We start from the raw sequence: 23651 nt of genomic DNA on the forward strand, positions 1-23651 counted from the left end.
ATACAATGTTGCTGCTTGCAACTTTGGGTTTCACACAGACCGGTCTGGTATCAGTCTCCCCAACTCACCGGCTGTGCTGACTTCACTGGTGCTGCTTTGTTGTAGCCAAGGACCGTACCACAGCGCCAAAAGCCTCTCCCCACCTTGATTATCGATGCAGGAGAGCCCTGGATACCTCCGACACACTGCAGGATTCGTCAGCTTTACTTTTCCTATTCCTCGAAGGCTCATGAAAGATATGGTCTTTCAGTGAAAAGGTCATGGGCACTTCCCTCCTTGCAATCATCTTCGTTCTCACCGTCTTCTGCCTCGTATTAAACTGCCATCTTGGAAGCTTTCATGCTCCACCTTTTAACTGTGTGGGGAGGTGTGATGGAAGTCAGGTGTGTGTAATCATTAATTGCTTTACCATTGTAGTGGTACATGTCAGGTATACAACTTGGGTGATAGTCTGTTTTCCCTCACAGGGAGTTGTCCATGAGAAAGTGTTTGTGTCAGAAAAGGGGTCGGGGGTTGAGTCCCTAAATATCCTACCTGGTAGGATGGGATGAAGGTGTTACAGGGAAGGGGATACCGTGTCTCGCCCTCCAGTGTCCCAACTCCCTAAGGACCCCCCATCCAGGTGATCCTCCCTCACCGGTCCACCCTCAGGAACTGGATCCAAAAGTGATGGCCGTGTCCTGGCCACCGGGATGACAGATCCCTGGGGACTAGTTGGTGAGACACTGTCAGGTTTCAGTACATGCTGTTGGTCAGCATGCAAGAGGTCCATCTCCTACATTGGGTCCAATTTAGAGGGTGAGCTGTTGCATGCCTTTTTTGAGCACACACTGTACAGGAGCTCCAACCTTCATGATCAGGGAACAGTTTAGGACTGCGTCTTTTCAATAAGTAAATAATAGGAGAACGAACAAAAAGAGACCAGGGGGAGGGACTCAACTTTCAAGTCAAGATTTTTCAAGTTAGAAAACCGGTATAATTCATAGATTGCAAAATCAACCTTGTACACGTAACCAGTGTGAAGAGTAAAACATTCTAAATCCAAGAATCTTGTTAGGCTTATAAAGTTATCAATACAACCTTTTTGGGGTCTTTGACAACCTTATTGGGACTATGTAGCATAGCACATCCTGCTCTTACTTTACTATGGACACCTTTATCTACAGTATTGCAGTTGCAATATTTCTGAAATTCTTTTTCTCCAATTGCATTTGGGTATGATACACCCATAGATAGTTATGATGATAATACTCATAATGTAGTTGGCTACTACTGGTGCAGAGGTGAGTGGGACGGAATCCACAGGCCTAAAATGTGTTTAATAATGAATTCATTGTTTTCATAAACTCATCGCCTGTTATAACTATATAAATGTGTGTCATTTGCATCATTTGTTAACCATTGCAAGACACCTCATTGGTTACAATCTCAGGCAGGTCCCATTTTTCATGCAAGTAGATTTTCCATTCTCTGGCATAAAATGGGCAGCTAATAAAACCATACAACAGAGTATTCCTTTTTCTATTCCAAAGGAGGTTGACCTGCCCTAACCTTACATATGTGGGAGGGAAGTTGCCAAACCTCCACCCCACTTTAAAGAAGATAAGTGATTTATAACCAGACACAGCCTTTTTGGCTGCCTCCCAACTCATCACAATAAAAAGCTCTTTCATAATCGGTGTGTGCATGTTTCGTAATGCCTCGAAGTGTCTCTAGTCTTTCATCCCAATCCATATTATCTGATGGTACCCCTGTTAGCAACAGAGACATTTTAGGCGGTCTAATGCGCATCCACTACCTTCAGACTCCTTGCTAGACAATGTCCTTTGTCTCTCCAGTCATAGCTGCAGGTAGAATATGTACTTCAGTGCGTCGGGCACTCAAGTCACAGTTGAGGGCCTACGCTCCATTTGAATTGCACTAATGTTTGTATTAATGAAATTCAACACATCTCAACAGAAAATGCTTACTAACTTTGTCGGGCATTATGAGCCAGTCTCCCTCTCCCAGACCAATGCTCCTAATAGGGTGTTCGAGGAAACATTTGCATTACTGGCCAAATTAGCATAACCACTGCCATTTCCAGCAGTAGCTTCCTCAAAAGCCAGCCCTGTATGCTTGCCATTGTTGCATGGAAATCCGGCTTGTCTGTCATCATTTTATTGTGACCAGGAAGCCGAGGTTTCTAAATTCTTTGATCACTTCTAACAGGGTTTATTGGTAATGCCACTTATTTGTGCCTTTCTTCTTCTTAAGATTACCCTTTTCATCTTCTCTATGTTGTCTTGCATATCGTTCAGCCAACAGTATCACTCTAGGGGATTCAAAGAACTCTGCAGCATCCAGGAGGTTTGTAACAGGATAACTATGGTAGGACTGGTCACTGGTTATGCCCAACCCATAGAGGTAATTTCTTACATCCTCCTAAAGATATCTGGTATATCTGCTATGTACAAATTAAACGGGAGGGGTGCTAAAATGCACCCCTCAAGCACGCCAGTTATCTTTACCCCCTCTGTCTTTGTCCCCTTATCAGTTCTTTTGGGTTTGTACCCACCTCCCATAAGAGGCATTGAAATACAAACTTAAATAAGTAACGATTTGCTGCCCAAACAAATGCCATCCCACATGTGGTGAGGTAATACAGTGCAATTTTGTATTGGGTTCAGAGTATAGACAAAGGTTCTGCTATTGATCATTCAGGATCAAAGAGGTACCTCGGCTGGTTTTCCCAGTAACTTTGCTTGAGTAACGCTCAGTCTGTCTTTCTTTAGGCGTGGGCTGGGCAGTAAACATTCCTTTTCATAGCATGCAATAAATAATTAAACTTCTTCCTTAGCTTGTCTCAGATTTCAGCTCGGTATTGTCATCATTCCCTAGCATCTAACAAATGATTCAGCTTGTCTTACCTGCATGTAATAATGATTCACCTTCTTTCTATCTTTCTGAGTCTTGGGCTGATATGAAACTTCACATCCTAACATGCATGATATGGTTCAACTTCTTTCTCGAGTGGTCAACAAATGGCTCAACCACCCTCTATCTTTCCTGGGACTTTATATGGAAACTAGAAAACGACATCTAAAGCCCATCTCATCATTCAACTTCTCCCACAATGTGTCTTGTACTTGGGCTGGATGAGTCATCTGACTTGGAAATCTCACGTCTCCCCTCTCTGGGACCTCTCTGCCTCTGTGCTTTCTGTGCCTCCTCTCTGAACTCTCTTCCTTGCCTTAGTCCCATGCTGTTTTTCTTCACTCATTGGTTCTCCAGCAACTTTTCTCCCTTTAATCCGCAGTTCGTCTTCTTCATTCTCCCAAACCCACTCAGAATCAGGACCCTCTGCTGAAGAACATAACTTCCACTTCCATCTCCGCTCTTCATTTCTCATGTACCATGTCACCACAGCACATTGAGTGTGATGTGCTCGGCCTTGAATAATTTGCACAACTCCTTGCACAGGCTCATACTCCCCTTATGGGACCCCTCTAAACTATTAGCAGGTGTGGCAGACTCTGTAGACTTAACACTGGAGCTTCGGGTGGCGGTTTTCCTTTGTCATGCTGTCGACGTGCCAGCTTCACTTCTAGCAACATGTTCTTCCGGCTGTTACTGTTTTGGAGCCACAGCTCTGTAGTTCTAGTTAGATAATTGGCAAACTGTGGATCTCCCTTGCATGGCCCCTTCATCATGAGCAATTTATCCCAGTTCATTTATTTTTTAGGGCTTGTGGTTCTAAGATAAAAGAGCCCAGCTAATGGAAGCATTTGAGGTCTGTTCTAGTCCTAGCCACCAGTAGTATGTTTGATCTACCGAGTTGAAAGATGACTGTATTTCTTTTGTGAGTGACGTTCACTTTGTTGCACCAATGGACTCCACTAAGTCCTGTGCTTCTCGTTTCTCTGCGTTATCGATGTTATCTTGCTTGAGTTGACATTGCAGCCTTTCCTCATTGAGTTCTTGGACTGTTTTTCCATGTTGGTAGGTTTTTCTATTGCCTATCTCTTTATTTACGTGTGTCTGTTGGGGCCACTTTATGTCCTCCCACCTTGTCTTTTGTTCTTCAGTTACCAACTTAGTGGATCCATCCCTGAATGATAAATCAGTTTTAAAAGTATTTGTCTTTTGTTCTCTACACAAAAGAGGATGGATCATAATCAGATTTATTATAGCTGGATCTTTAATATGCATCTGTTTATTTTGTTCAGTGTTTCTCCCTTATTTCTGGTCTTCGATTGCACAGGAGACATTCTTTTCTGTTGGGTTCCCTTTGTCCACGCATGATGGATTTGTCTGAATGGAGTGTCCGACTACTTTTTCAACAACACCTTATTTTCCACCTGAAGCCACATTCCATTTTCTGTTATGCCGGTTCTTTAGACCGTGGGTATAGATCCAGCACCCTTCAATAAAGATACTAGCTTCAACATTTTCTCTCTTGTTGGGTGGCCCATAATTGCAAACAGATTCTTTGTTAATGACGTTTGAATGTCTTGTAGACCTGAATGCCTGCGTTGTTTGGCAACGAGAGAATGTTGTGTTAACCTAAAATCCAAGGTTTTCACAAAGTCATAATGTGTGGTTGTGTAGTTGAGGCTTTTATCCCAGCCCTTGTTGCTGCTGATGCTAAGAAAATGTGCACTGGCCCTTGATTTCGCTCTGGTAGCAGGAAGTCAATTACTCCAACTGACCTGGAAGAACTTCGTCATCCAGAGGTTATTGGGGATACCGTTGCAGGATTCCTCACTTCATCTTCAGGTTGGGGTTTTCTTTCTTTTGTAACACTACAAATAATTGGGCTAGACTCACTATATTCATAAATAAATGTTGGCAATTATTGGAGTTATTTGATCTTGTCAACCACAATGTTCTATGCAAATATCTAGCTTCTGCGGCTCATTTCTCCCCAAATGCCACTCGATGGATACAATCATTCCTGACAAACAGAACAATGAGTTTTTTTCCTTGAGCGCGGAAGCACAACCAACCTGGTCAAATGTGGTGTACCACAAGGTTCATACGTTTCACCGAAGCTCTACAACATTTTTACAAAACCACTTTTTGACCAACTAATGGGTACTCTACACTAAACTATGCAGATGACGCCCAAATCCTCATCCCCATCAAAGGCTCCCATGACGTAGACTCTGCCACTCTTAACGCTATCTATCTAACCTTCCAGGCCTTGGATGGCCCACCATGGTCTATGCCTAAATGACGAAAAGACAGAACTTCATTTCGTTTCAATAAACTAAACAACGCCTTTAAAACCTTCAACATAGACAGCAACCTTATAAAAGTGTCCAAAGAAGTAAAAACCCTTGGCTTCTACTTGGACTCTTCACTAACACCATCTAAACAAGTTAATGCGACGGGGATCGTGTAACTAACTCATGCCCTACAATCAGTAAGCCAGCCTCAGAAACCCAATCGCCCTTAACCCCACACATCATCCCTCACTAGGCCCCGCATCTCTATGTATGTAACTATGTAAATAACTGTATTATCTATTGCTGTGATATGTAAACGCCACAGCTATGTAAATATGCAACTATGAAAATAACTGTAATATGTAATGTCAGTTTAATGCCATTTGATATCTGGTGTAAGAAAAGCGCCTAGATGCCCTCGCGTTAGGTGCGCTATACAAATTCCAAAAATAAATAAATAAATGGTGGATGCAACAGAAAGTGGCAAGTGTAGAAGAGTGTTTGGCGTTTGGGAGCACTGCAGTGGGGATGTAGATAAATATGTGGAGTCTTTGATTGCTGGGATGGATAACGGGGAGGCAGTGCACTGATAAGAGAAAGTTGTTGTTTCATTGCTTTCCTTGACTGGCTTCTCAGATTTGATCAGTACATGCATGCAGATGTGACAGAACGCGATCTGGGAGAGTTCCAACGCACCTGGCGCCTGCCGCTTCTCCGGATGAAGAGTGTGAATGGGCCCCGTCTTTCCGATGGACAGACGTTAGACGGCAGAGCTGGACTGGCTGATGTATCACATGTTCTGAATGGACTTGCAGAGCACCTCTGGCACCAGGACCAGCTGATGGCAGGGTTGGTGGGGCCCGAAATCCAAGCGCCACAAGAGGAAACGTTGTATTTCTAAGAACCTTCTGGACGCAGACATTCCAACATGAGGACAAGTGGTGACGAGGCTCCAGCAGGGGTGGTCCCTTTGCTTCCCGGCATGATTCGAAGGTGCAAATCCAAGAGGAACTCCTAATACAAACATAATAGTCCCATTGGATTTTGCTTTTAAGGGGTACTCTGCCTACGCTAAGGGGGTGCGTTGTGCATGGGATGGCACATGTTACAACAGCTCTTTGCCAAAACGTATGTCATTTTGTAAACTTGCAGTGCTGCAGGCTGGATACACGTTTGGAGGGCGAGTTGTTTCTTGTGAGAACATGTTTTTTTCCATTTCTTTTATCAGGAATGAGACTAACTCTCTCATAGAACCATTTAAGGGGGAAAGGAGGGGATGTGTGTTAATGCAGTGTTTTAAAACCTCCTGGGTGTGTCTGTGCTTGCTTTCTAAGTATGGAAACGGATGAACTGGGAAGCCTCATGCTGCTTCTATCAACATGTGGAGGGCAGGGCACATGCAGGAGAAATTAGTGCAGCAATTGCACTTCTAGCGGTTGCCGTCCACGGTCCGTAGAAGTAACGATGCAATATATATGCCACACTGTGGTTCCTGTGCTTTCCACTTTGGCAGTGCTTGTGGCTGTATGTGAACAGAGGCTCTCCCAATGTGGCCATCTGCTGCTGTGTCTTGCCCCAATCCAGTGTTATTTAGCCAATGCTAGAAAACGGTTGCACTAGCACAGCACTTGATGGTTGCAGTTTGACACATGCACGTTCCACATACTGTATACCTACCTTTCGCTGATGTTTGCAAGTGCTGTTGACTACAACTCCCATCAGCCCTTGCAAGCATGGTCAACGGAGAGGCATCACTGGAGTCCTAGTCCAAAACATCTGAAGAGCAACTGGTTGCAAACCGCTGCTCTACACAAATCATGTGGATGGCATGCTTTCACCCGAAGAACTTTATATGCTGTGTCACACAAGGCTCTGTGATGATTACATTTGCAAGTTACCCGTAAGGTGCGAAAAATGGCCGCCGTCGTAGCGCCGACACCCTCAGCGGGGTGGCCCGGCGGCAGCCATCTTGTGCTTAATTGCCCCCCCCACCCCCAGTCGCCCATTCATACTCACGCACTCCTTCATGTCTAACCTCCTCCCACGGAGCCCCCTTCCTTACGTCCCAAATGAGAGGCATGACCAGTTGGATGAGTGGGAGAAAAATTCCCACAGCAAACTTTATTACATTCATAAAGTTAGGAGTTAGCTTACAGGTGTTCCGTTTTAACTCCGGATTCTGCGCTGAGACAATGCAGCTTCCCCCCCCCCCCGCCCCTTCGGGTCCTTTAAGGACCCGACCCAGGCGCCCAGCCCCTTCCTCAGCAGTCCCTCTCTACCCTTTGGCCATTTCACATTACACATTTCACATTTACATTTTTACTTTCCATTTCACTTTCCCCCTCACCATTTACGTGCAATTTTCCCTTCCATGTCTTACATTAATTTTTCTTTTCTTTCCGCTCCGGCTCCTTCTAAAGGATGCGTTCCGGTCTCCTTTCCCCTTTTTGCTCCCTGACCCCTGGATTCCAAAACCCCCTTTTCCCTGGTGGGTTTGCTGATCTTTGTTAAACTTCTCTCCCCCAAAAAGGTCTTCCCTTGGCCCCTCCTGCTATGGAGCACCCCTCCCCCTTCCGCCAAGACCCTGGGCTGCCCTAGCTCTCCCCGCCTGGATTGTCCCCTCCCCTCCGGCCCCTCTTCCCCATAGCACCCTCCTGTCCACCAGAGCCCCATCCATCCCGCGCTATCAAACCCCCCCGAGCTCAACCAACCACCTTCTATTCCCCACCGTCTTTCCCTGCCTTTCGCTAAAGAAGTGTCCTCCCAAACTATCCCCCCTGCTCCTCCTGGCCCCTACCCCCGCATTCCAGGGCCCCCCCTCCCAAGTGTTTCTTTTAGCTCAACTGGAGAGGCCACTCACGAGTGCCCCCCATCTCTTGAACCCCCCCCTTCCCCGTCGTTTCGAAACTACTTGCCGGAGCCCCGTTTACTGTGAAATCTTTCGATTCTCCCCCCCCCTTTGCTGACTTCCTTGTTGCTCTCCGTTTTTCGTTTCCCACGATGCACTTCCCATTTTCCCCGCCCACTTTTGGAGTTGGAAGGTCTTCCAAGCCCCCTATCCCTCCCCATTAACATGGGCCTCCCCTGAGTCTAATACTCCTGGGCGCCGTTCGTAATAAACTATTGGCTGTGCAGTTCCCCTTGCGGTATCCGCCAGTGCTTTCTAACGGGAACACCAGGTAACATCCGCTGGGCTTGTCTGCAAGAGACCTGTTGCTGCGACCGGTGTCTCAGCCATGACTCACAGCGGGTCACCGGCCGCAGTGAGTTCCCCCTCATGCACCTGGTCGCCTGTGACACCCCCATTACCCTGCCATAACATTTACCCCCAAACATTCCATTCGTAACGGACAACCTGGCCTTCCGGATTGAACCAGTGGCGTGCTGAATTGTGCCGCAGCCTTCCCTGGCGGCGTGCTTCCGGTTTGCTTGATCTTGTTCCGTACTCCATTGCAGGAGGGCCAACTGACCTGGCAGTGGCGTGCCGAAATGAGGTCTTCCCTTGACCGTTCCGTCCCGCCGTCTTACCGGAGGCCCCCCCCATTGGGGAGGGGGCGTTTCGGGCCAACTAACGGCCTTTCTTAGTTGGTAGTGCCTAAATAGACACCTTCTCCCCCCCCCCTTAGGCCTCTGCCAGTGGTTTATTTGCAACCCAACCCTTCCAAAGCATCCTTCCAGTTAGCCATCATCACCTTTACCCCCACCTCAGATAAGTGCACTTTATCTTCCCCAAAGCAACCCGGAGTTTTCAAACTAATCAAGGCATGTTTGACCCAGCCCAGGCCCCTGCTGATCAGAAATTTTCCCATTTTTGCATTCAGTTTTTTCCTAGATTCCTCGACGCCCCTTTGCGAATGCGCCCCCCTCCAAGCCTGCCTTGGTACTATCTCTGACCATGCCAATGCCGTGCCCCGGAAGCTGTTCCCCATCTGAGTGAGCCCGGCCCTCATTCCCGCCAATAGCCCCCTTCTCCCCCTTGCCACCAGGTCGTTTCCCCCCAAGTGGATCACTATTATGTCAGGGCGGCCATGCCGCCCCCGGCCATCATCCAGCACCCCCCACAACTCGTCCCATCTCATCCCTCCTTTCGCTAACCAACAAATTCGGGTCCGCACAAAACCCATATGTAAATCATTGTACTCCTTCTCCGCGCCCCTTGCTGCCCGGGCCACAAACGAGTGTCCGATGACCCACACCATATTGCGATCTGTGGAGAAATTAATGTTGCGGGTTGGTGAGTTGTCCCATTCCTTGCACATCCCCTGGCTTCTTTGGCCGCCCTCCCCCGCCCCCTCCCCCCTAAGGCCCTCTGCCCTTATACCCATTCCGGCCTTATGTAGAGTTTGTACTTGTCCGAATCCCACCTCCCAATTCTCTTTATGTTCTCCCCACCCATCCCTTCTTGGAATGCTGTCGAAGCCGCCCCTATTCGGAACGAGTGGGGCGTGTAGTGCCCATTGATCCCTTTGATGTCGGCTAGGACCAAAGCCATAACCTTCCGGAATTGGAACTGCGTAAAGGGGGAGCCATCCTCATGTATGAACAAGTACCCTGGGCCCCTTTTCCTGGACTCCAAAAATGCACTCATGGTCATGGCAGGGCAATATTCTCCTGTCCCCAGACATCCCAGTACCAGGTTTCTTCCTAAACCCCTCTGATCCGTCTTAGATCTCCTTATCTTCACCCTCAGTGATCCCTCTGAGATGCTTATGTCTCCCCTTTGCAATGCCTTGCATTCCTGATCGTGCTTGGAGCGGGCGATCAATTCACTAGGGCGCAGGGCCCTGAAGAATGCTAGCGTGAAGCATGCCTTGAACAGGGTGCACTCATAAGGGGAGTAGCATATTCGGTTGACCCGGGTGAGCATCATTTTCAACAGTTCAAAATGGATAGGTCGCCTGTCATCCTTGCTGGGGGGCGCATCCCTGTCCCATCCTCTCAAAGCTGCCCTGACTAGGAAGCCCTTGGTCGGGTTGCTGCGGCCTGCTAACTGGCTGTGGAAAGCAACTGCGCATAAGTGCCCTGCGAGCCATGATTTGGACTTGTTGTTCCCCTTGGCCCATAGTATAAATTGTTGTACCCTGGCTTCACCTTGCTCCTGGTCACTGTCCCCCGTGATTTCCAAAAAGGTCTTGAAACCCCTGCTGTATCTGTCCCTTGACCCCCCCGAAAGTGCCCTGGCTGCCAATGCCCTCATACCCGTCTCCAGGACACTAGGCTCCACCACTCGCTGTTGAACGGTACCATGTCCTTGTCCGCCCCTGGAAGAGCTTTGCGGAATCGACCCATCTGCGAACGAGAAAGTGCATCCGCTACAGTGTTAGAGACACCCGGGATGTGCCGTGCCCCCATCTCTGTGTTAATACTCAGGCTTATCCTCACCAGGTGGCGCAGCAGGCTCAGGGTTGCTGGGCAATATGCCACCTGTGTATTTATACCCACCACCACTGCCATATTATCAGACCATACAGTTAAACGTTTGTTGGCTAGTTCTCTGGGCCAGAGGTGCAGTGCCACTATAATGGGAAACAATTCAAGCACATTGATGTTTCTGCACCATCCCTTCTTGCTCCAGGCGCTAGGCCAGTCCGCCCTGCACCATTGCGCACCCAGAATCACCCCAAACCCGTGCCTGCCACTTGCGTCTGTGAATAGCTGAAGCTCATTAAGCGTAACCCAGGGGGCCCTCCACAAGCGTACCCCATTGAAGTCTGCCAGGAAGCCCTTCCACATGCGCAAGTCGTCCCTTATACCGGCGCCCAAGCGTATCATGTGCCAACCTTTGGAGCCCCGCCCTGCAGCTGCCGTTAACCGCCTTGCAAACACCGCCCGGCCGGGATGACCCTACCCGCAAAATTCAACCTACCAATCAGTGACTGAATAACTTTCAACGAGGCCCTGTGGCTACTCAACACTCTGTCTATGTGGGCAATGCATTCCGCTACCTTCTCTTGAGGCAGCCTGCATAGACCTTCGGTTGTGTCAATCTCAATGCCCAGGTAGGTTAAGCGGGTGCAGGGGCCCTCCGTCTTCCCTGCTGCCAGCGGTACCCCTAATTCAGCGGCTAAACCGATGAATTTGTTCAGTAATGAGCTGCAAGTGTCCGTGCCCCGTTTCCCAATGAACAAAAAATCGTCCAAATAATGGGTTTTGACCCCCCTGTTCTCCACCTCATGTAATGCCCATTCCAGGAATGTACTGAATGTTTCGAAGTAGGCACACAATATGCTGCAGCCCATCGGCATGCATTTGTCCACATGCCTCCTTCAAACTGAAACCCCAACAGGTGAAAACTGTCAGGGTGCACCGGAAGCAATCTAAACGCTGCCTCTATGTCTACTTTGGCCAACAACGCGCCCCTCCCCAGCACCCTCGCCCCCTCCACCGCTTGATCAAAGGACGAATATGACACGGCGCATACCCTTTCGTCCAGCCAGTCGTTCACTGAATTGCCCTTGGGGTGCGACAAATTATGTATCAGGCGGTGTTTCCCTTGTTCCTTCTTTGGCACCACTCCCAATGGGGACACTATGAGGTTATCAAGGGGCGGGGACTCGTATGGGCCTGCCACCCTGCCCAAACTTAGCTCTTTCCTTATCTTCTCCCGTACCACCTCTGGGAAAGCCTTGGCTGATTTTAAGTTTTCCGCTGAGCGTGGCAACAGGGGCCCTTCATACGGAATTAAAAAGCCGCTAGTGAACCCCTCCAATAAGATGTTCCTCTCCCGTAGCAGGGGGTAGCGTGCTAGCCAGGGCAGGAGTTTCCGTATTACGATGGGGGATGGTCCCTTTGAGACTAGGTCCCCCCCCCTTCCGGGCAAAACATTCTGTTGCGACATATGTGGGGCGATCACCGCCCAATAATGGGTTTCTCCCGTTGCCACCGCCCCTTCCTGGATGCCCTCCAACCCCTATCATGCCACTCCATTGCTGATTATTACCATAGTGTCGGGGGCCCCCATGCGCCGAGGTTCGGGTATGTGTTGTGCTCCCGCAAGTCCCACGAAACACTGGCTGTGCCACCTTGAAGAGAGATACATTTTTATTAGTTCAGACACAATAACAAGACCTGGACAATGGCATGCAGTCACATAGCTGCACAAAGGTTACAAGTTAGGCCTCCCTCCCTCCTTGTGTGGCCACCGATTGTGGCCAGATCCCAATGTTCTGCAAAATTTTGCTGCATGTCCCATGCTGCCACATGTGGAACATTCATGCTTAAAGCGGCAGTTGGGCACCCAACTGCAGTAGCCTTCATTAAAGTATCTGCACGGGTGAGCGGGGCGCGCCGGCCCCTGTGTGCCTGGACCCCCTCTCCCTCCTCTGAAGCTTCCAGGCTGCGCACTTTGCATCCCCCTCCCGCCTCCTGACCTTGCGGCGGCCTCTGTCTGTGAAAACTCCTTACACTCCATCCTTGATGTGGCTGGCAAGGATTGCTGTGCTGAGCGCGAGACTCCCAAAACTGGCCCTGTAATGCTAACGCCCATTGTGATGAGGCTTTCCGCTGACACCTGCCGAGGGTCCAACCAATCTTCCACCAGTTTGTGTTCCCATTTTAGGTTGGGGTCAATCTCCATTCTTTTCCTGAACCTCTGGTCCCTCAAAAGCCATGCTGTTCCTCCCCACCTCCTGTGCTCCTCCATCACGCACCGACTGTAATTGTATAGCGCTGGCCCTTGCTCTGGCTTGCTCTGTACTATTATCTGCGCCAAGATTCTGAAGCCCGCCAGCCAATTTTGCAAGTTCTCCTCCGGCCTCACCCTTTTCCTAGCCTTCACCACCTCCCTGCTCCCACTCGCCTGCAGGGTATCGTAACCTTTTGTCTCATGTTCTAGTAGCGAAAAGGTGTCAATGAATCTCCCCTTCGCAATTTCCTTTTGAACACAATCTGGTATGTGCCAGCACCAATAGTTGTTTTCCGTGATTGCCGGGAGCCCCTCTACGACCCTACCTGGCGGCGTGTTGGGCATTGCGGGATGGTCGCACTTAGCTGGTCCCCCTGGCCTAGTCCCTTCACCCCGACGCCACCGATTTTTGCTGAGGGTTTCCCCCCGGCTGCCCACACCCTGCTGGGGCCTGTCGCCCCGCCCTCTGCGGTTGACTCCTTCCCTTGGGCCAGGGCATTGCCCCCACGCAACACCTCCATTATCATGTCCATTTTTTCGCCCCAGTCCAACTCACCCTCCAGGTTGCGGGCCTTTGCCAGCGGAGCCCCAAAACGCCTGCTTAGCCCGGCAACCTCTTGAGCCTCGCCCCTAGGGGGCTGGTTCCCCGTTCTGTTAAGGCGGTCACCAGCCAGTGATGTTGACGCCTCCCTATCCCTTCCTTCAGCCACCAAGGCTGTCAGTGCGGCCAAATCCTCCTCCAACTCCTTCTTGGTCTTTCTACCCCTGGGGCCCCCGCTCATTTTTGCTTGTCTCTTGCGCGAGCCCGACGACTCTCCCGCACCGGGCGAAGACTGGGAGTCTGAGCTGTTATTGGGCGAAGGCGAAATGCTTGCTTGCGTGGTAATCGTGTCGCCCGCCGGCTGGGGGGCCCCCATCTTGATCATTGCCGCTTCCCACCCTACTGATTTTGCGAGCACTGAAAATGTTGCCCAGGCCTCGGCGTTCATGGTCTGCCCCTGCGATGGCGAAAGGGCTGTCTCTACATCTACTGTCCCTTCGTCCAAGTCTGCGATTATTTCCATATCCGGACCTTGTGAGTAGGACATGGCGACCTGCGGGAAACAATTAGGGTGTCACATCGTGCTGGTAAAGTGAACCCTCCGCCCCCCCTCCCCGCCTTATGCCCTGGCTGCGTCCGACGGCCTAGCCTTGCACTGCTCTCTGGCCCTATTACCTTTGGCTCCACAACCGTCCCTTTATCAGCTGCGATTCAGCCTGGTGCAGACAAACCTTCACCGCCCTGTATGACCTGAAGGATGAAAGAAATTGTGGTAAGCTCTGGGAAAACGGCAACGCCTTTGCCTTGCCCCTTTTAGGTGACCCCGCCCTGTCAGTGAGCCTTTTTTTTTTTTTTTTTTTTTTTTTTTTTATTCGGCACACCCGCAGCTCTGGCCCTGGCTGCCCAAAACTGGGCGGCCCCCGCCCCTCCACACTACTGATAAGCCCCCCCCCCCGGTGGGCATATACTTGTTTTGCTTTTTTTTTTTTTTTTTTTTTGTACCTCCCCGATTCCCCTGCCTCCCGGAGAGCCACCCTCCCTTCTGTACCCGCCCCGTTAGTGCCCACTTCTCCTGAAGCCCCCCCTTTGCCCCTCCTTGTTACGCCAGCCTCTTGCCTTTAACCCACCCCCCCTTCCTTTTACCCCCTGTCAGGGTGCGCGTCATCTGCCCCTGTTACAAACCCCCCCCCTCCCTTCGCCCCTCCTACCCACGCCCGCCGGAGCACCCCTCTCCTGCCAGCGAGAGAGGGGGATCAGGCTTGCTCACCCTACCTTCGCCATGGTTTTGCCCGCGCTCTAGGCCATTGCGCTATTGAAGTGTGGTTGCTGCAGCATCCTGCGGTCGTCCCCTAAGCGGTACGTGCTAGGACCCCGCAGTTCCTATTAGGGCCCCCGGATTACTCCTGTGCTGCTTAGTGTCGTTTTGCTTCCACGGGGGACCAGTGGCCCCTGGACTCAAATGGTGGGCTTTGTTGCCGTGGACCCAACGGCATTGTTTAATACAGACCCCACAGTGCCTCAGTCAGTCAGCCTGGCCATCATTCTACACTACCATACATTGCAACCCCCCCCCCCGGCAAGAACCCATTATCATTCCACACTGGTGTCACCCCTTCCTTCTTTGGCCCCTCTGTCGGGGTTCCCCCGTTTCCCTTCCGAGCCCCCCGCCATCCCCATCCTGCCTTCCAACGTGACACGGCATGCAGAGCCTGGTATGGCAACCCTTCTTGCCCCCTTTTAAACACGCCAACACTCGAGTCGCACTGCCCTCAACCTCGCCCACGCAGCGCACGCAACCGCACGCCCCCCGCCCACAAGTTCAGCATGAGAGGATGCATATTGATAGCTCGACACTACCACCTTGCCGCCAACCCCAAGCCCAAACCGATGGTTGTTGCCAAACTTGGAAACGAGCCCCGCCCCCTCTCTGACTCCCTTGCCGTTAGTGGTAGCAAAAACGAATTAAACGCCACCCGGGACCCTGCGGGAACGCACTTAATAACCCATGCTATTCCCCTTTTCGTCTGCAACTAGCGCCCGGTTTCGCACCACCCATAGCCAGTATTCCTCGTGCGCCCAGGCGCAAAACCTAACTCTGACCCACCTTCCAACCGAAAACACCGTCCGCCAAGTTCGGACATGTGGCAGCCAATGCACTGCACGCCCCGTAGCCACTTGTGCTCCGACCCCGTCGGCCATGTCTGGGAAACCCAATCCACTAACCCACAGCGCGATGCTCACCACCCCCACAGACTTTCGTGGACCCCACGTTCCAAACTCCCGCCCCTCCGTCATCATGCACCACGCACCCACATCTGGTGTTTCAATTACATACTAATATTAACAGTGCCCTCCCAGCGCACGGAGCAGTAATGCATTCACCTCCCTGTAAACCTTGATATGCGACGTTAGTTAAACTTGTACTGCAACCCCTTTGAGCCAGCGCGATCCCCACTGTTCAAAGCCCCCCCCCCTTTCGCAAACAAACAATTGAAATAAACTCTTCCTGGCACCACCTGCGCCCTGCAACCGCTCTCCATTCCCCATACCATGCTGGGCCCTCTGATACCTTGTTGATGTCCGCGACGCTCCCCGTTTCGCTACCCAAGCCCTACTAAAAGCACCATGATAACCCCCCCCCCCCCCAATAGCACTGGGCGAACCCCGGTTCCCTTAATGTGCCTTCACCCACCCTGAAACTAAGCGATTTTTTTATTTTTTATAAACCGTATCCCACCAAAGGCGCCCATGCATTAATGGCCATGAAACAGGTTGCCTTTAGTCTATGTTGTGTCCGAATATTGCATGTCCCTTGCGTTTGCATCAAGCGCGATGTAACAATCTGTGTCGCTCCACTGCATTCTGGGGGTTGTAGTCTCAAAACCCATCCCTGCCAGCTGTTTTCACCATTCATGCGCCATGACTACATTCCGGGGGTGTAAACGGTATATACAATATTTGCTCTGTAAAACGGATTGGATCAGAAAATCAGGAAGCAAACCCTGCACCTTCGACGGGCCCCCGTGCCCCCCCCCCCCCCGCGCATGTACCGGGCCCCCCCTTTGCTTAGCCTTCCTTAACTCCACATTTACATTCAAAATAGCAGCCAAGTTGTCTGTTTCCCCGTAATACACCCCCGACCTAGTTACACTCCAACCCCTTGTATGCCAAGTATACTGCTCCGAACCTCGCGGTGACTCCCTGCCTTCCCCCATTTGCATTAACAACCTTTAGGCACGATGCAGCCGGACACCTACCCTCCGCACCATGCCAAGCATACGACGTTAACCCAAGCTGTAACCCATCCCGCGCTGCCTCCGGATAATTAGATGTTTCAAAAACCTTGTATGGACGCGTAGCCCCCTGCTCGCTTTTTTGATCGAGAGCACGCAAGCTGAGCTTAGTGAAACGCTCCGAGCGCGGATCTGCCATGCAATTGCTGTCGGTCAGCGGTAGTCTTATGACAAACCATGAGCGTCGTGCGCAGATATTTGGTCACACCCCCATGTCCGCTAGCCGCGGTTGTGCCCTCCCTGCCCTTAACTCGCGGCCCTGCATGCCCTGCCTCCCCCCCACCACCTAAACTGAGTAGCAGTGCCCTCATGCGTCTCCCATCCAATATGTGGCCCTTCTGCTGTCGGCCTGCCATGCTGGGCGAAAGACCCGGTGCTATCAACCTTCCCTACTGACCCGCGCGCGTGAGCGCCGCCTGGGAACCTTGGGCCCCCCCAAGCTTAGGCCCGACCGTGCGCCCCACCCCCCACCATCACAATACAAATTCATGAGTCTCCCTTGGCCCCTACCTACTGTCTCTCCCTTCTGCCGCCGACCGTCCTTCGACTGGAACTGCAAAGCCCCCGACACAGGAACCACCAGACTGGACACCACTGGACTGGACACCGCAATCCTGAACGATGCTGGAAACCTCCTCGCCTCACACCGCAGCACGCAATTTCAGCTGATGGTAGCCACGGAAGAGGCCCAACTGGGTTTCCCGGGCTTTTTTATAGCGCCCAGGCTGCGGCGCGCGGGCCCGCGCGCTAGAGTGGCGTCATTGCCCCGCCCCCCCCCCCCCGAGGTGGGGGATGCTTCCTTCACGCCGCCTCCCCCACCCCCTCGACTCCCCTTCCCGCCGGGCCGCCTGAGGGAATCGTCACTAAGGGGGGCCCCCGCCGAGGGGCCCTCCGTTGTAGGGCGCGGGAGCCCGTCGTTTTTTTATGCGAATTGCTATATTGAGAGATTGGCCATTTTACAAACAATTGATTGAGGCTGTGGAGACATGTCTTGTACTATGAATTTTTAAGTTATATATTTAAATAGTTTAAAGGTTTGAAGTTCTTCAACCATTAACTTTACCACGTCTAAATTAAATCCGAATGGGATTCCGTCTTCATGTTGGACACTTTTTGAACAAATATTCCTCGTAGCTGCACAATTGGTATACCAAAGGAAACGTGATTGACGCAGACAAGTTAAGAAATTCAGACATTGGAGAAAACGTGTTTGTCCTCAAAAGAATCATGTGATTGGGCGAAAACTCAATGTTTTCTCTGGGCTTGCTGATTGGTGTGCCAATAGGAAAAACTACATGGGTGATATATGGAACGGTGACCTTTGTAAACTGGAAGCCAAGTGGCGTCTACTGTCTCGGCTGTGGTCTCAGTGCATAAGTATTGAAGGGGAGATTCTCTACTTTAGCCTACCAATTCATTGTAGGCATATTTATGGTGGTGTGTACAAATGTGCAACTCTGCAAAGCGCTAATTGTGTTGCTTGTGCAGTCTGCAGAACTATAACCCGCACTGGGAATATTTTTGTCCACACCCTTTTCTTTTCTCTTGAAAAATAAAGCCTTTGAGAGGCCATGGGAAGGATATCTGCTACTAAATTCGAAAACATTATTTCAATTGTTTAGATATGTAAATATAAGTTGGAAAACAGAAACGTTTTACAAAAAAGTATGAAAAAAGAAGCAAATAAAAAAAAAAATGAGAAATGGGTCAGAAGATTGCGCTGGTAACATGAGGGTTTCCCCCTTTAATTAAACATAGAAAGAGGAACATGCCTTATGGTCACTGGGGGAAAGGAAAAGCGGCAAAGGGGTGAGGTGTATGTCTCCCCTTTGAAATGTTTTTTTATGAAAATGAATTGACTTGAGAGTGGGGTAATGTATACCATAGACTAGGCGGGATTATGGGGCATAGTGATGTTAGGGCGACATGCAATTCAAAGAAAAGGAAAGCCAATATATGTTTTAACTTAACAAGTGTTAAGTTATCGAACTTAAAGAAATTGTGATCTAATATATACAAAAGCACAGTATTTCTATTAGAAAACTCCAAAAACTAAAGGCCTATATACCATTGAAAGTATCAGTTGTGGTTGCAGTATGGGTGTAGGGTACCTGGAGTATAGCCAAGAAGTATCCACCCAGTGGTATTGTTTTTTTTCTCAGTCATCTGGGGCTATCATTTTCTTTCATCTACTTATGATCACAATTAAATATCCATAAGTAGGCATCATTGAGTTTTGCCTTGAAAATAAAGTTACAGCCTACATTGTGCAGCCAGTTTTTGATATGTTTTCTTATTGTGGCATTGCATTATAAATAGCAGAGTGGTACGATAGCTCAGCGGGTTGCGAGCTCGCTGCTGCAATCTGTGTGTGATCTGCATGTTCGAGTCCAGGCAATGCCAACTCAGCCTTCCATTTTTCAAGGTTGATAAATGAGTACCAACTTTGCTTGGAATTATAATTGTATTTAAATGTGTGCTATATATTTATTTATTTATGACATTTGTTGATAGCACCCAGCCCTGTAGGTATCACAGAGCTAGTTTAGTTACAATGAAAATGGTGTTACAAGATATTGGGTCTCATTCCAAGCTTGCCGGTCCGGTAAAGTGGCAGTAACAATGGAAACCTGCACTTTTACGAGACTGGCAAACTACGCATGAGGCGGACCACCATCGCCAGAAACGCCAGCGCCGACTAACAGGCATCTGCAAATAAAAGCGCTGGTGAATCCAGCACTGATCAGCTCCGGCTTGCTCCCTAACTGTTGGCGGTAATACCGCCACAATGGCAACAACACTTACATCACAAGACTGACCCTTCTGGTAACACCATCAAAGAAATGGCAGATATATAAGCTTTGTCAGAAGTGGCCAATTAGTAGTGGTGCAGCTTGACGATTGATAAACCAGAGGGTGTGAGGACGCAGGAGGGTTCTTTCCTTGCTTCTCTCTGTGGACCCGCCAGCTTGCGTGTGGATGGCGCACACTTTCTGAGACCTTGCCTAAATCCCTACCGAGAGTGCTCCGAGTGTCGCAGCATATCTGGGGGGAGAACCATGAGCCGCAAATAATTTTAATTGAGCCCTGAGCGCTCAGTGTTTTTCTGTGTAATGGTGAAACGGTGAGGCATTAAGGAGAGGCAATGTGTGTGTTTTGTGCTGCGTCCCTCCTTTAAATCTCAGTGGAGGACGCAGTGCCTGATACCTGCCTGGTATTCACCTGTACCTTGTTGGTAGTTTACCTGGTAATGGCACTGATGTTGATATAAACCTATAGCCGAAAGGCTGCGCTCTGGCGGTTTGGGCTGGTTTGCTCAACTTACTGACCTAGCCGCCGGGGTACCATAGTGTGCCACCCGGGCGCCCAACTACTTAGTCGTGTTTGCTGGGTGTGGCAGAGTTTCTGGAGGCTTGAGGCGAGTGGCTCCAATTACTCGGCTTTGGTAAGATTATATAAACGCTTACAACTTTTTAACCTATTGGGATGAAGCATTCTGTTACATGCAAATATGGTCTCCACAGTGCGGCAGCGCACACTGGGAAAAGACCAAAGAGCCCAACTATAAATCCTGAGACTACCATACTTAGAAACTGTCATAAAAAGAACAGGATGGAAGCTAATATGGATATCCAGACGACCATTACTGAATTCTTTGAAACCAACTCAACTCCTAAATCCTACCCTCAATTCAATCAGACGACTTCTCTTTCCAATTTGAAAAGTAGGGACCTTATTGTTTCACCTACTATAGACAACAGCAATTTGTTGTTAAACATGTGTATTGGTTTACAGAGAATGTCAATGGGCAGGGAAAACATCTTACCGTCTAGCAAGGGGAATGAAAATATGATTGGGACTAATCTCTTAAATACACCTGATTTAGCGGCATTAGTATCTGCTTCTGATTCATCAGATTATTCAGATTTGAATAGTGAATGTGTCTTGCCTACTGATCTTCAGCCTGTTCTATCTTTTTGAACAGAAAACTATCCTTCCACTAATGCAGCAAAACTGGCTCTTGCAATATTAACCACATCCATTGCAAAAGAACAAGCATATTTTCAAATCATGCTAGCCAAAATTATTGATCTGGTTTTGGCAAACTCGAGCGCAGACGCAGAAGCTTGTCGATTGTTTCCATCTACCCGAGCTGAATCTTTACAACAATGCATGAAAACAAAATCGATCGTGTTGCATGATGATCCTAACCCAGTCACAATTAGTTTAATTAAAGATTCCCAAAGACCTTCAACTTTTGAGCAAACTTCATCCCTTTGATATCCAGACTCTGAGGAGATATTTATCTCTCCCAATGAACCAATTTGGTATTTGTGACACACTGGCTCCAGTTCCTATTGGACATACCATGAACACTAAATCCAAGAGGCGAAAGAGGAGACAAAATATGAGAAATATTGAGGCCTTAAGTAAAAAGACCTAAATTTAAAAACTGACTTCCGGATGTCACTATTAGACAGACACGATTGTGGGGCCCAATGGATCAATGGGTGCAACTGCCAGCATCTGCCCCTAAACCTGGTCCTACTAATTTTTTAATATTAATATCTGGTCCCATTATCTCTGATTGCAGCAATCAAATCAAACGAGAGCAGCACCTGACCACAGATTTAGTTCAAGAAATGACTTCTCCGGCTCCACAAATACAGCCCACTGTAGTCCGCTCTTTCGCCAAGCATAAATCTTCCTTGCTTAACACTGCCAGATCGAGTGCTTTAGAGATGCATTTTGCGAAAACCTCTATTCTAAAGGATGACTTTACGGACCTTGGGATCCTATTGGATTAATCCCTCCAATGATAGTCCCTTTTTAAATCGCTCACACCTTCTGGATCTATTTAGCTAATCAATTTAGCATCATCTCGACGGGCCATCTTACAAATTGAACTTCTGAAATTGGGTAGTGCCTCAAATTGGCCACTTGTTGAATTCTCTTCACCATTGATTGTGGCTTTAATAAAGTCACATTTTGATATTCTGGAGGAACTGGATTTTTCTTGGACTATATGCCGTAGAACCATGAAAACAGTAAATTTTTCGAAGAATCTTATCTCAAGAAAGACTCTTTAAAGGCCATAGATCCTCAAGGATAGGAACGTGCCATATTGCAGTCCTCCTATTCACTTGACAAAAACTCTCAGGAAATCACACATTGGATCCCCAAAAGGATCCCAAATGGATCAAATTGACAATCTTTCACAGATCATTCTATCTCTTGGTTATCGTGGAACACACGGGTCTATAGATCTTTTCCTACACAGCCTGTGGGTTATGCTATTATTCTTGTCTCAGATCTCTTTGGTTTACAGGAAACATGGACAACTAGTCCTTTTAATATTGATGGGTATACTAGTTTACATAGTTTAGCAAAACCCTCTGTTAGGGGGGCGTGCCAATGGTAGTCTGGCTATTGAAACCAGGTCTAGATTTCATCTGGAACTATTTATAATAGTTCCCCACATGTTCTTTCAGCCATGTTCTGTCCACTTGGTTACTCATCAAGGAAAACGCTCATAACTAATGTTTATGGTCGCACCCACGGGTTTGCATACTAGGAAAACACAAAGGGTGATCAATGAACTAGTTTTGTCTTGACATGAATTTTATCGTAGGGTGGCATTCTGATAGCTGGTGATCTGAATGTTAGAGATCTACATTTAGAACATACCAAACCGTTTTTTTCAGATTGTCAATGGCGACAATTTTTTGTTTTGCATGGTTTAGAATGCTTACCGTTCCATACATCAGATAAAAATTAATTGACATTTACGTGGTCAAATGGAAACCTACGTTCTCACGTAGATTGTCATTACTGATCCAACTATGGTCAAATGCTTTGGCCATATCCAGTCACGGTTTAATAAGGTCAGTGACCATGCTTCAATGTCGTGACAAGTTGGTACAGTTGATGTTTTACGGCCTCATTATATTAATCATAAAATTAAGATTAATAGTCAGGGCAATCAATTAATTTGGTTCAGTGCCAATGTCAACTAGATTAATAATCTCTTATCAATCAAACCCAACTTGTGGGCTAGGTGAAGCACGAAGGCTGGGTTATGGAGCAGCTGTTAAGAAAATCACACATTGTTCATATTTGGATCACTCAACCTTTTGGCAAAAATAATAGCTTACACTCTGCTCCCTTTTCTGTCTTGATACACAAACATAAAATAGCGTATCAAAAAGACAGGCCAATATCAGGGGCTGTACTAACTTGCATGACAACTAGGAAGAATCAATTGTGATTAATTTAACCACTCATTATAAAAATTGTTTGCGTCCGCATAAACATTCTTTGAGAAATATGAATTGGCTGACACTCTGGGTCTACTAAAATGACATGACAAATGCAAATTCTGGTCCCGTTTTAATGATGCTAAAATAATTTCTACTGCACCAGAATTTAACCCTGTTTCTGCTTCTGCATGGAGGTTTCACATTAGTGAATTATATTTTGACCTAAAGTGTGAAAATATGAGGTGGATGTTCGCAACGTTGGATGATGCACACACTTATTGGGTTATGACTTAGATGATATCAACACAATTATAGTCAACTTAAAAACTTTGCGGGCTCCTTGCCCGGATGGTATCCCCAATATTTTATTCAAAGTTAATCCCATGTTTTGGGCTAAACTATTGCTTAATATCTTTAGAGAAATAAAAGTCTTCAGGAAAATTCCAAATAGCTTGCAGAAATCTGTCTCATTCTGGTTTTTAGAAAAGGGGATACACTAAATCCTGCAAATTACTGTTATTGGTAATGTTGGATTCAAGTAAAAAAAAATTGATATCATTTTATTTAAAAAATGTACAAAATGGGCTGATAAGGGTTTACTAAAATTGTTTCAAACTGGTTTCAGAAAAAGATAAAGTATCTGGGTAACATCACTGCTATTCAATATGTGATGGCAGAACTAAAAATAATCTGTACTTTTGTTATGTGGATTGTAGCAAAGCC

At 48.2% G+C, this 23651-nt stretch overlaps 1 protein-coding gene across 2 annotated transcripts in view; it reads left to right on the forward strand.

The window, feature by feature from the left end:
- The window catches only part of CPLANE2 (ciliogenesis and planar polarity effector complex subunit 2), a 196046-nt gene that overhangs the window by 168834 nt on the left and 3561 nt on the right, over positions 1 to 23651 (forward strand). Inside the window, exon 6 of one of the 2 annotated variants that reach the window (XR_011268679.1) lies at positions 5847 to 6203. Coding sequence is in view for 1 of the 2 variants with exons in the window: in XM_069611108.1 (XP_069467209.1) it covers positions 5847 to 6111 (265 nt within the window). In the remaining variant the exon portion in view is untranslated. Of the gene's footprint in view, positions 1 to 5846; positions 6517 to 23651 lie in introns of those variants that run through there. The other variant, XM_069611108.1, reaches the window with a different exon arrangement.

This window comes from Ambystoma mexicanum, chromosome 8, assembly GCF_040938575.1.
Source record: "Ambystoma mexicanum isolate Mex_15411 chromosome 8, UKY_AmexF1_1, whole genome shotgun sequence".
Lineage (NCBI taxonomy): Eukaryota > Metazoa > Chordata > Amphibia > Caudata > Ambystomatidae > Ambystoma > Ambystoma mexicanum.